This window comes from Haliotis cracherodii, unplaced genomic scaffold (assembly GCF_022045235.1).
Source record: "Haliotis cracherodii isolate W230 unplaced genomic scaffold, xgHalCrac1.p SCAF_11, whole genome shotgun sequence".
NCBI lineage: Eukaryota > Metazoa > Mollusca > Gastropoda > Lepetellida > Haliotidae > Haliotis > Haliotis cracherodii.
In genome coordinates, this window is record NW_027266266.1 from 11,778,317 (window position 1) to 11,791,101 (window position 12,785).

Genomic DNA, 12,785 nt, shown 5'->3' on the forward strand with positions numbered 1-12,785 from the left:
TTGTTATAAATATTGCCGCTAGGGGGCGTTATTTACAGTATGGCTGTCAAAAATGACAACCGAAGAAGCTACACTCAGTCCTAAGGTAAATCGTGGTCATTCCGATGTGCCTTTACTGTAAACTTTGATCCAGATATGTTTAGTTCATGTCAACTGGGATGCCAGCCCTGGAATTAGTAGGCAGTCATTCTCTAAAGTCGACAAAAGATGAATTTCAAACGCGAAAAGGCAACTGTCAAAATCCACGAGCAGCTTAGTATTTTATAGTGTGTAATGATAATTGCTAATGAATGTGTGTTGCCGAAGTCATATAATCATTGCTGCCACGCCATGGTCTGTCTTAGTATAATCAGTGATTACATGAGTACCTATTATCTAGTATCTTCTGAATTTCAGAGTGTTACGCGTTTATGATTTCTAAGCAGTTTTTTTTATGCTGACAAAACGTTATCAAGCTGAGTAAAAACTATTTTTAGATACTTTGCTTTCGTCTACATAAATTCGTATTAAATATTTATGAACAAAGAAAACAGATTGTGTATAAATGTTGGTTTCAGTCCTTATTAGTCTATTATACAGTTTTCAAAATTAAGCATGACAATCTGGCTTAAGTCCTTGTCCTTGTTTTTAATGTTAAAAATTTAAAATATAAGTTTAAATAATTCAAAATATAAGATTCAAATGATATAACAACATCCCCAAGGACCATATTTAACGCTTGCTCTGCACCAACTCTCAGTATTTAAAATTGACAACATTATGACAACATTATTATGGTTAATGGTTAAGCCTTGAAATGTGCTCAGAAGAGGTTAGTGTACCGTATATATTTTGTTAATAATCCAGTTTTCATAATACAGACAACAGCAATATCAGATGACTATGATGTCAACTGGCATGACAAACTCGGAACTGGAATAAATGGCCCTGTCAGGTGAGAAAACATGTTTTATGATAAAATAACATTCAACATGTTCAAAGTTATACTTGAATGTTGTAGAACACATCAATAACCAGTTGAAAACCTTAATTTTGTACACACACACATTAATTTTTCTTTTTTCCGCACATTGTATATTTTGGTGGACTTGTACACAAATGTTGGATAATCTGTAACTAGTGTTAGATATTATCGATGACACAATTTTCATATCGATAATCGTTCATATTTCTTCCCATCGACAATAAGTACGATTATCGATGTTTTTAGGTGGCCCTACTGTTTACAGATTGAATTTTGCTAATTGCATTCGTGTTCACTCACTGTATTTGTACTGCTGAACTGATATTTTTGTATCTTTTTCATAATTTGCAGGTCTTGTAGACACAAGGTATCTGGTGTGAAATATGCTCTGAAAAGTATCTTGGATTCATCAAAGGCCCGTCGTGAAGTTCACATCCATTCATTGTGTAGAAGTCATCCCAACATTGTCGGACTGCAGGATGTATATGCAAACAAAGTTCGTTTTTCTGGGGACAAAGAGTCCAAGTAAGTCAGTCAGGTCATTTTCAGCATCTGGAGGCATTTGATCTTTGTACAGCGCAAAAGTCACACTTTGGGCTAAGTTAAGCATGTTGGCTGCAGAGAGTAGGTGGATGGGTGAACGTGTTTGGCAGCTTGACTCCTAGGAATTTCTAGTGTTTCGGTCCTGAGACACATGTTACATCTATTGTGTCCTTCGGCAATTTGTTGTTTATAAAAAAGATTCCCCTGTCATGCAGCAGTGACTGGATACCCGGTAGGATAAGATGCTGTTGTGTCCTTTGGCAATTTGTTGTTCAAAATATTCCTCTGTCATGAGCAGTGACTGGATACCCAGTAGGATAAGATGCTGTTGTGTCCTTTGGCAATTTGTTGTTCAAAATATTCCTCTGTCATGCAGCAGTGACTGGATACCCGTTAGGATAAGATGCTGTTGTGTCCTTTGGCAATTTGTTGTTCAAAATATTCCTGTCATGCAGTAGTGACTGGATACCCGGTAGGATAAGATGTTGTTGTGTCCTTTGGCAATTTGTTGTTCAAAATATTCCTCTGTCATGCAGCAGTGACCGGGTTACCCCGGTAGCATAAGATGCTGTTGTGTCCTTTGGCAATTTGTTGTTCAAAATATTCCTCTGTCATGAGCAGTGACTGGATACCCGGTAGGATAAGATGCTGTTGTGACAGTAAACCTTCTAGAGGCTCATAAGGTGGATTTAGCTGCGAAAGAAATCGAGTGTACACTGATCCAGTGGGTAAAAATAGATGAAGTACTGTGAGCATGCATCAATGTGAGCCTTGCAAATGATCATGATTATTATTATTGTCTTTTTGTCATGACTGGAAATTAATGTCTACTGGTGAACACAGATGTGTAGAATTTGAAGAATTTGAGAGGCTTTTATGAAAAGTGGGAACCATGCATGTTAGAGACCATTGCAAGTAGTGTGGACAATCAGCAGTGGCATGCTCTTTATTTTCAGGGCCCAGTTGCTGCTGGTGCTGGAGCTGATGGATGGAGGGGAGCTGTTTGATCGCATCATCGAGGAGCAGTGTCTCACTGAGCGAGAATGTGCTGGCTATCTCAAACAGGTAGTTACTGTCACAAAGCCAGTATTCCTCTCTCAGTCATTGGCTTAGTAAACTGTCTGACCTTTTTGGGGGGTGTTATTGATTTTTGGACCAAAATTCAGGTTGGTAGGTCCAAATAGAATTTGTTTTTTATTTCTAATTTCCAATATTTATTTTTATTTTCTCAAAATGTTAAGCATAAAGGGAAAAACAACAGGCATTTTTATAGTATTTTAAATAAATTGTTATATTGATAGTGACCGTAAATGAGTTTTTTAAATATTTAACTTATTTCTGGTCGGCGGAGTAAAACACCCACTGTTTTTCATTTTTTAATTCGTTTTTCACATATAAATTTTTTGGAGTCCACAGGTTCATAAACCATGTTTTTATTTTACACTGTAGAATTTATTAATGATCATTTACATGTCCAGTCTTTAAACTGAGAGAATAGGAAGTTGTCACACTAGCAATGTTTTCCTGTATTTTCTACAGATAGCCGAGGCTGTCTATCATTGCCATAGCCTGAACATAGCACACAGAGACTTGAAGCCAGAGAATCTACTTCTAACCAATGCTACAAAGGTTTGTGTATCTCACATCAATCATTCAGTGTGAAACATTATCATTAATCTACTATAGCCTATGAGTGAGTGAGTATGGTTTTACCCTGCTTTTAGCAATATTCCAGCAATATCACGGCGGGGGACACCAGAAATGGCTTCACCCATTTACCCATTTGGGGAATCGAACCCAGACCTTCATTGTGACGAGCGAAAGCTTTATCCACTAGGCTACCCCATCTCCCCCTTTAGCCTATGAAAACTGGGAATCATACGAATGGCTGCTTTATTATTTAGTGCACGGTTTAGAAAGTCATGCACTGACTGATAGAATATTGTTGTGTCCAACTTGACGTTCCAGTAGTATGGTTTAGGGTATGTTGGTTGAAACTGGGTCCAATAGTAACGATCAGTGCATTCTTTGAAACCATGAACAATGAAAACATTTCCGTGTCAGGAAACTGTTTTAACAGTATGAGGTCTCGCTGAAGCTGAATTATCTCCCTTTGTCCAAGTTTTCATGGAGTTGCATTGATGGAGTGTGATCAGAATCACTGATCCAGAGTAAGTGATCTTAGAAAAGTCAAGTGTAGGTTGATGGATGATTTTAGGGAACTTCTTTTTTCGAGTACTATTTCTATGTTGATGGCCACTTTATTTATGATGTTTGGATTGATATTCAATTTTAAGATTTTGTCATATTAAACCATACAAATGCAAGCGGAGTAACATTTTTCTGCTTATTTTGAGGGCATAGTATTTACATATTGTGTCTTCTTTCAGGAAGCCACTGTGAAGCTCTCTGACTTTGGTTTTGCCAAGTTTGATGATGGTGATCTCAAGACCCCGCACTTCACACCCTACTATGTCGCACCCCAGGTGAGGACCTCATTGATCTGAGCCTTCTCAGCAAAACATCAGCCCGGCTTTGTCACAGAGACTTCATCTTCCCGAGGCAAGGGAGTTAACTGTCTTTAAAAGTCCAGTTTCCACCCTTGCCGAACTAGGCTGGAATTCCCGGGCTCGATCGTAGCACCACTAGTGGTTATTACGAGTTTTGTCCCTTCTAAGCCTCTACTATGGACCAATCAGATTCCACCTCTCGTATCACTTGCATTTGATTTAAACAAAATGGCGGCTCCTAGTTAAGACGATCTGATCGATAATCAAGATCTCTGTTGTGATAAAACAGGTCTTACATTGCAAAGTGCATCAAATCATGGGAGCACCTTGATTAAAAACATGAAAAGGTTTGGAAAATATCTGTTTACAACAAGTTGGCGGTGCACATTCTTTGCAAATCCTGCAATCGTCCGAAATCTGCACAACAGTTACAACCGATTTCGATTTCGTTGAGCGATTTTGATTGGACTGTGCATAGACTCGTTAGTCCAGCCAAAATGTAACTCCATAATACCAGTCTAGTTCGGCAAGGGTGGAAACTGGATTTTTATAGTCAGTTAACTCTCTTGCCTTGGGAAGATGTAGAGATCTGTGTCCAGTCAGATAGTTACAATTAACAGAGAGAGGTTGGTTGGTTGTTTTACGCCGCACTCAGCAATATCCCACCTATATGACGGCGGTCTGTAAATAATCGAGTCTGGACCAGACAATCCAGTGATTGATATCATGAGCATCGATTCCGTTAGTAGCCTCTTACAAGCATAGTGGCAAGCATGGGTTGCTGAAGACCTTTTCTACCCCGGATCTTCACGGGTGTAACAGAGAGGAGATACAGAGATATGTTTGCCTCTGAATGCCAATCACAGTGGTAGGTTTAGAATAAGCTCCTGTTCTCTCTAGGACACACTTAGAAAGGATATTTGTTGATCTGTTAATATGAATAATGTGTTTTGAACAAATACGCACATAACACAGGATGGCTTAATTAACAGCTTGATTAATACAAAAAAAACAAGGATTCTGAATGAATTCTTTTGAAAGGAGGATGGATACCTGTATCATGTGAAACCCGAACAATGAAAACATTACTGTCGTGATGTTTGTGAGTAAGGGTTTGTAGCTGAATTATCTCCCTTTGTCCAGTATACTGTGTCTGAGTGGGGTATCCATGTTAAACTGCGGCATGGTATCTCAGGTGACTAACACTATAAAACCGGCATGGAAATCTTTTAATTTGCCTTTATCTTCCAGGTTTTAGAAGCACAGAATCATCTTAAAAACAAGACCAGCACACCAAAAAGTTATACATATGACAAGGTGAGTTTTTTAGCATTAAGCCACTTGGAGATACAATTTAATTAAATGATTTCCTACTATTCTGAGCCTCTCTCTCCCACCCACACACTGTAATATGTTTGTCGTGGTCTGGACACGTGACATGTGGAGTATGCTAAAGTACTCACGGAAATGAAAAGAAACTGTTCGATCTCAGATTTTAAATAAATGCAGTTATTATACAAAATATATAAATATTCAAACAACTCAATTAGTACTAATTGGGCCTTGGCCCAAATAAAGCGTATCAAAGGTTTTTATGTCTTTTTAGACGTAAAAGTGTGTAAAAATATGAACAGACTATTGTGAAACTGAGCATAACCAGGTGTTAGTAGATCAAGGTGAATGTCCATGACCTATGACACCTTGACGACAGGTGACAACAGGTGCTTGAAACCCATGTGCATGTGATTTGTCAGTGGTTAGTGATTTGTCAGTGGCATTGTGGGATAGTGAATCATCGTCAAAATATCAGAACGTAAAAGTAACATATTTCCTTCTCAAACAACAACTTACATGTCATTATTATTACGTACATAAACATAGCTGTTATTTTTATTGGGTTTTTTATAACTTTTTTCCAGCTTATTTGCATAATGCCTACAGCCTGTTTCTGCTATGTCAATTTGGACTTAGTTTTATTTTTGAATGTTGAAAGTGCCTACAAATTACCTCCTGTAAAGTACATTTTGTATTGAGCACTGAGATAAAACTAGCAAATCCAGACTAGTACTTTTCCAGTTGTTTTGTTATTTCGTATACATCTACGTAATGCTTTCTGTTGATTATTAAATCCAGCAAAACAGTTTTTTTTCATTTCCATGAGTACTTTAGTGATTCTAGACATCATGCTGTATGATCCGGTTACTCGACCCCCCTATTACCCGAACCTACCCAGGTACCCACTGTCGGTCTCAAGAGTTGGGTACTTAACGTCCGGTTGGGAACTGTTTTCCTGAAGCCCTGGCAAAAGCATTTTACATACACATATAAAACGTTTAGATCATGCATACACTGAAGTTGGCTGAAGTTTTATCTTTTCTCAACTATATTATAGAAGTCAGAAACAATGCATAAATAGTCAGAAAGAAATGCAAACATAAGTGATTTTTTTTATTGTATTTAAACAACATATTAAATGACTAACCACGATTCCAGATAGTCCTGTGAGTACCTGGGTCCCACTCACGACCCATCTGACCCGCGAACCCGAGTTACCCATCCCGGCCCTACCCTGCACCCTCACTCCTTGTAATACGTGGTTTACCCACAGAGCTGTGACTTGTGGAGTATGTTTGTCTACATCATGCTGTACAGCTACCCTCTGTACACTCAATCCCTCCTTCCTTGCCCCTCGCCCCCCCCCCCCCCGCCCACACACACACCTTCCTCTCACTCCTTGTAATACTTGGTTTACCCACAGAACTGTGACATGTGGAGTATGGGCGTGTTTGTCTACATCATGCTGTACAGCTACCCTCTGTACACTCAATCCCTCCTTCCTTGCCCCCTCTCCCCCCCCCCCCCCCCCAAACACACCTTCCTCTCACTCCTTGTAATACGTGGTTTACTCACAGAGCTGCGACATGTAGAGTATGGCGTGTTTGTCTGCATCATAGTGTACAGCTACCCTCTGTACACTCAATCCCTCCTTCCTTGCCCCTCGCCCCCCAACCCCCCCCCCCTCCACCCCCCCCCTTCCTCTCACTCCTTGTAATACGTGGTTTACCCACAGAGCTGTGACATGTGGAGTATGGGCGTGTTTGTCTACATCATGCTGTACAGCTACCCTCTGTACACTCAACTTGGCCACAGAGCTGTGACATGTGGAATGTGGGCGTTATCCTGTACATCATGCTGTACAGCTACCCTCTGTACACCCAATCCCTCCTTCCTTGCCCCTCCACCCCCTCTCCCACTCACTCACTCACTCACTGTAATACGTGGTTTACCCACAGAGCTGTGACATGTGGAGTATGGGCGTCATCCTGTACATCATGCTGTGTGGCTACCCTCCCTTCTACTCCGAGACACCCAGTCGCTCCATCACCACTGAGATGAAGAGGAAGATCCTCAATGGGGATTACGAGTTTCCTGAACAAGATTGGGAGAGGATTTCAGAGTCGGCGAAGGACATCATCCGCGGGTGAGGAAAAGAGAATAAAAAAGATTAAATAAATTTATGTTCATAAAAATAATGATTTTTCTTCATGTGTGATTTGAGAAATGTTTGTCGTGGAAAGAGCTGTCACTGAGCGGGTGAGGTATGCTTTCACAGGAAGGGACTCTAACTGGGCCGAAGTATGGGCGTGTGAGATAAGAGGGTGGGGTGGCCAAGTCGACTGATGTGATTACTGGAATACTGTTCACTCACTCACTCACTCACTCACTCACTCACTCACTCACTCACTCACTCACTCACTCACTCACTTAAGAATGAGTATCAGACTACATCTATATGAAGAATTGAAATTAGTCCTAGATGAACAAACACGTTAGCTGTATACTGAAAATCTTGAAATTAATGCGAGCGTGAATTAAATGCGAAAAATGTGAGTGGTCTTTGCTTGCATTAATTAGCTTGGCAATTATGTCTCCAAATGACTCTCAACAATAAGACGGCCTGCAGTCTTTGGACAGCAGAAATATTAATTTGAATATAAACACAAACACAGTTTATTGAGCAGTAGTTGTAACAAGTATATAACAATGTCATTCAAAGAAAAGGAATTACATAATAGGTACACGTTATCACTGCTGGGGTCAAGAGTTCTACCCACTCGTGCTAAGCTTGTTGACACCTTCTCCGCATACCAATCAGTGAACTGTTGTAGGTTCAATTATTTTATTGCCATTGAACTTTCTTAATGCCAGTCAACAGAGTAAACATATAAACTGTGTGTTGTTTTTAGAAAAACACTTCTTTTTTTTTTTTACGGAAGTGCTCTACTCAGAGCTAATAAGCGGTGCTATTTGCTGTTTGATTGGATTAAGGTAAGGATTCCATTGGGCAAGGGATGGTGGGGGGGGTCGCATTGATACTGGCTAGGTGTCAGCAGTCTTATTAATTTGGAGACGCATCAACTTCCAGGTTTACAGTACATGATAAATGGTTACTTCAGTGACTCTACACATTTCATGACAAGTGTCTGGCTAATGATAATCACTTGTATCATAATACACTTGCATTGAGGATTGTCAGTCAAGTTAAACCTTCCGCCCAATTTCAGCCTTCTCCATGTGGATCCCTCCCAACGTATGACCATCTCCGATCTCCTCCATCACCCCTGGTTACATGATGCCTCTGACAATAAGCTGCACTCTCCAGCCGTCATCGCCAGCAAGGTGTGTCTCTAGCTATACAGTCTTCAGAGTCAGACTCCCATTCCACAAAGTGATTTCGGGGCAATCAGGTAGCCTAGTGGTTAAAGCGTTCGCTCATCATGCCGAAGACCCGGGTTCAATTCCCGTCATGGGTACAATTTTGTGAAGCCCATTTCTCCTGTCCCCCGCCGTGATATTGCTGAAATATTGCGAAAAGCGGCGTAAAACCATACTCACTCACTCACAAAGTGATTTCAGCACTGGTTTTGACGCAAGTCTGTTTTAATGAATGATAGTTCAGATGGACTTAGCACTAAGATCAATTTATGGAATGGTGCCCAGGATTATTATGAGTCTCAACTGTTCTGATCTGGTTTCTTGTTTGTTTGTATGTTTGTTTGCTTTTAGTTTAACACTGAATGCTGCCATATTTGAACTATATGATGTCAGCCTGTAAATAATCAAGTCTGCACCACACAAACCAGTGATTGGTATTATGTGCCAGGATATTCCGAAAGAAAAATGATGGCAAGTAGACATGTTTTGGCACTTGTGATGTTTCTGATCCCCAGGAGAGTTTCGAAGACGTTAAGATAGCCCATGCAGAGCACCTGACGAAGATGAGGATGTCAGAGAACCAGCTGACACTGAAACCACTCGTTCAAGCTGATAATCCTATCATCAGGAAGCGAAAGAGAAGGTATTGAAAGACTTTCATCGTTGTTGTTGTTGTTGTTGTTGCTGTTGCTGTTTGTGGTGGTGGTGGTGGTGCTTGCTATCCTGGCGCTTTTGACCGCTTGCCCACTCTGCCCAATTGTCTATGTTTAGTTTAAACCAGGTGAAGAATATACAGCGAGACCTTGTTAGAAGGGCCCTTTAGCCTCAGACACCGTTTAATGAAGCGATCTCATCTCTAAGCATGCAAAGGTGATCCTAACTTTAACATAGGTTTACGATCATCACAGGGCAATGATTGCTTTGTGAAATGGGGCCCAGATATCCTCCTCCTTGATGATCTTGCAGCTAGCATCTGCACAGCACCAACTGTACCAATGATTTCCCAATCTGGATGTTCCTCGGTAACAAAGGTTTGGTGTATGTCTTAAAGTACAATACAAATAAGCCAAATTGTTTATATCCTTTGTATTTAAGTTTGATTTTATTTGAGAGATATATCCCTTGTCAAATGTAGTGAACGTCTGCACAGAGGGTGAAAGGTCAGTTGTATTCCCTGCCATGTAATACAAGAAGCTCGATATTAGTATACTGTGTCTGAGTGGGGTATCCATGTTAAACTGCGGTATGGTATCTCAGTGGGCCAGCACTATTAAACCACCATTAGGCCGGACTTGTACAAGCGGACACACACACACACGTGCATGACGAATGTGTTTGTTGTATATCTAACGTTTATTGTTGTAAATTTGTCACCAGAAATACGTCCGGGACTGACGTAGAGATGGAAGAGGAAGGGAAGCGACTCTCGGTAGACAACACAAGCAACAGCGTCAGGTGGGTACCCCAATATCCAAAACCATCTTCATCATGATGGTCGTAAATCATCTTTTTTTGATATTATTGGAGACCTTTCCGGAAACCTCAAAAGGAAAGTTGTTCCCAGAAAAGGAAGTAGTAACACATTCTGGGTGTTGTGTGGGGCTGTTACGATTCACTCGCGTATTCGATGAATCGAAGCATATACCTTCATGAATTGAATTTGTTATTCGTGGTCCCTAGAATCGAATACGCACAATTTTTCGGTAAACAGTGTTATTTAACTCGTCAGTTATTTATCAAAGCGACATAATGCAAATTGGAATATAAACAAGCCAGTAGTAGCGTAACTTGTGTCGGTTTGTCAAGGCCCCTAATGGTGCTGTCAACTAAAACATGAGGCTATAGTATAAGCATCATTGTTGCAATGTATTGCTTGTTTGCTTCACAAAAAAATATCACTGAAATGTTTCAACCTAAGCAATAACATGACATGTACGTACATTTTTAGTAACCTCAAGTTTTACACTGACACAATGTTTTTCCCCAATGCAAAGACAACAGCAGCTGATTACCGTGAGCACGTAACACTGGATTCGTGTGAATTTGTTATCGATTCGTGAATAAATATTCGTTTGTTACCCTATATTCATGATACGTATCATACTCGCGTCATAGTGTATTCGTTGCAGCCCAAGTGTTGTGCCAACAGTAAAGTTTTTTCCATTTACAATTTTCCGTTGTTACAAGGTTCCTGATCCAGGAAATATTTGATGCTTTTACATGAGAGTAATCATCAATCAATCCCAGTTTCCCCGGCAACTGTTTGCATAATGATTCTCTTTTGATTCTTTCTTATTTGTTTCTCCATACAAAATTTTAAAAATGATATGTTTGGGTCAGAAAACATCCAGAGGGGTTAGGAAGTGTCAGAAAGCGAATCTTTCTTTTTGTATAGACCGCCTCCGTGGTCTAGTGGTAGAGCGTCCGCCCAGAGAGCGGAAGGTCCTGGGTTCGATCCCTGCGCGTCATACCAAAAGACGTTAAAAGATGGTACTTGTTGTTACCCTGTCTGGCACTCGGCATTAAGGGGCTAAAACAAGGACTGGTCGGCTCGGAGTCAGTATACTGTGTCTGAGTGGGGTATTCATGTTAAACTGCAGCATGGTATCTCAGTGAGCTAGCACTATAAATCGGCATCAGTTCAGACTAGTACAAGCAGCCACACACTCACAAACACGTGTGTGCACGTAGCTATATATGTGCAATAATCTTGGACGCGACGTTAAGCCCCATTTCACCTCACCTTTTTGTATATGGTCATGTAACAAGGCACTGGTAATTTATTATTGGAAGGGGAGCAGTGGGATTGGTCCTAGAACTGTATCATATTTTGCCACACACACCCCCACACCCCAACAACCCCAATTTTATGTAACAAGTTTCCACCCCACCCCAACGTAATCCCCCTATAATAAATTATCAGTCCAATAATGTTCAAATATTTAATTCTTTTTAGCATCCCCAACCTCCGAAGCCCCAGTGCCTGCACCCCACTCCCCCAATAAATATCAGTCCCTATGCTATCAATATTTGTATTTTTTTCTCAATAATCTTGAATTTGTTTGTATTGCAGATAACACCTTGCTGAGAGGCCAACTAGAAAGTTCTTTAGAAGCTAATTAAAAGGCAGCAAGTTTAGAGACAAATTATGATGCATACTCCATAGGCACCACAGGGAAGACATCCACTGGACCAAGATGATGTCCTGACTTGGCTGCAGTTCTCCTATGTTATAGTTATTGCATGGAATCAGGGTAGCCATACAGTATCTTGTTGTAGTGTCAGGGCCCACAAATCAGCTCCCTCTTGGGATTCCAGATTAGAAGAGGTCCTGAAGATCCATGTTAGAATTGTTCCGTAGCATCTCATGTTTGTTGCAGAGGTGATTGATGTGAACGGGTGGTCAGGCTTGCTGACTTGTTGCTGCATCATATCCCAATTGACTAGATCGATGCCCATGATGTCAGTCACTGGATTGTCTGTTCCAGACTTGATTTTTATATTTACCAACGATCATCATATAGCTAGAATATTGCTGAGTGCGGCATTAAACAACGAACAAATATGATCTGCAAACAGTTAAGCAGCAAACAAGCAAATAAATTATCATTGTCAGCTGCTAAGTATAACCTTTGGATAGTCTCAGGCCCAGGGGGGGCGGTCGGGTAGCCTAGTGGTTAAAGCGTTCGCTCGTCACGCCGAAGACCTGGGTTCAATGGGTACAATGTGTGAAGCCAATTTCTGGTGTCCCCCCGCCGTGATATTGCTGGAATATTGCTAAAAGCGGCGTTAAACCATACTCACTCACTCACTCACTCACGCCCAGGCCTGACTCGCACAAAGTAGAGCCTGGCAGACAATATGGATTGTATTCGAGGAAATTAATACCGTGATGTTACACGACACCGACTGAATGGGAGGATTATTCTGTGTCATAATTGGGGGCACGGGTGGCCAAGTCGTCTAAGGCACCGCGATTCAACAGAGTTGCGTCCCTTGGGCACGCCAGAAACCTATGATTGTGGGTTCGAATCCCGGTTCGCCCCAATTAT

The 12,785-nt window shown here is 40.9% G+C and overlaps 1 protein-coding gene across 1 annotated transcript; it reads left to right on the plus strand.

The window, feature by feature from the left end:
• Positions 1 to 31: 31 nt before the first annotated feature.
• Positions 32 to 12,444, plus strand: LOC139456218 (MAP kinase-activated protein kinase 5-like). The gene is made up of 12 exons (XM_071237798.1): positions 32 to 85; positions 861 to 934; positions 1,316 to 1,489; positions 2,464 to 2,572; positions 3,047 to 3,136; positions 3,898 to 3,993; positions 5,269 to 5,334; positions 7,311 to 7,498; positions 8,583 to 8,697; positions 9,249 to 9,376; positions 10,111 to 10,188; positions 11,807 to 12,444. The coding sequence occupies exons 1-12, from the start codon at positions 53 to 55 to the stop codon at positions 11,808 to 11,810; spliced, it is 1,155 nt and encodes a 384-aa protein (XP_071093899.1). The 5' UTR covers positions 32 to 52; the 3' UTR covers positions 11,811 to 12,444.
• The last annotated feature ends 341 nt before the right edge of the window (positions 12,445 to 12,785 follow it).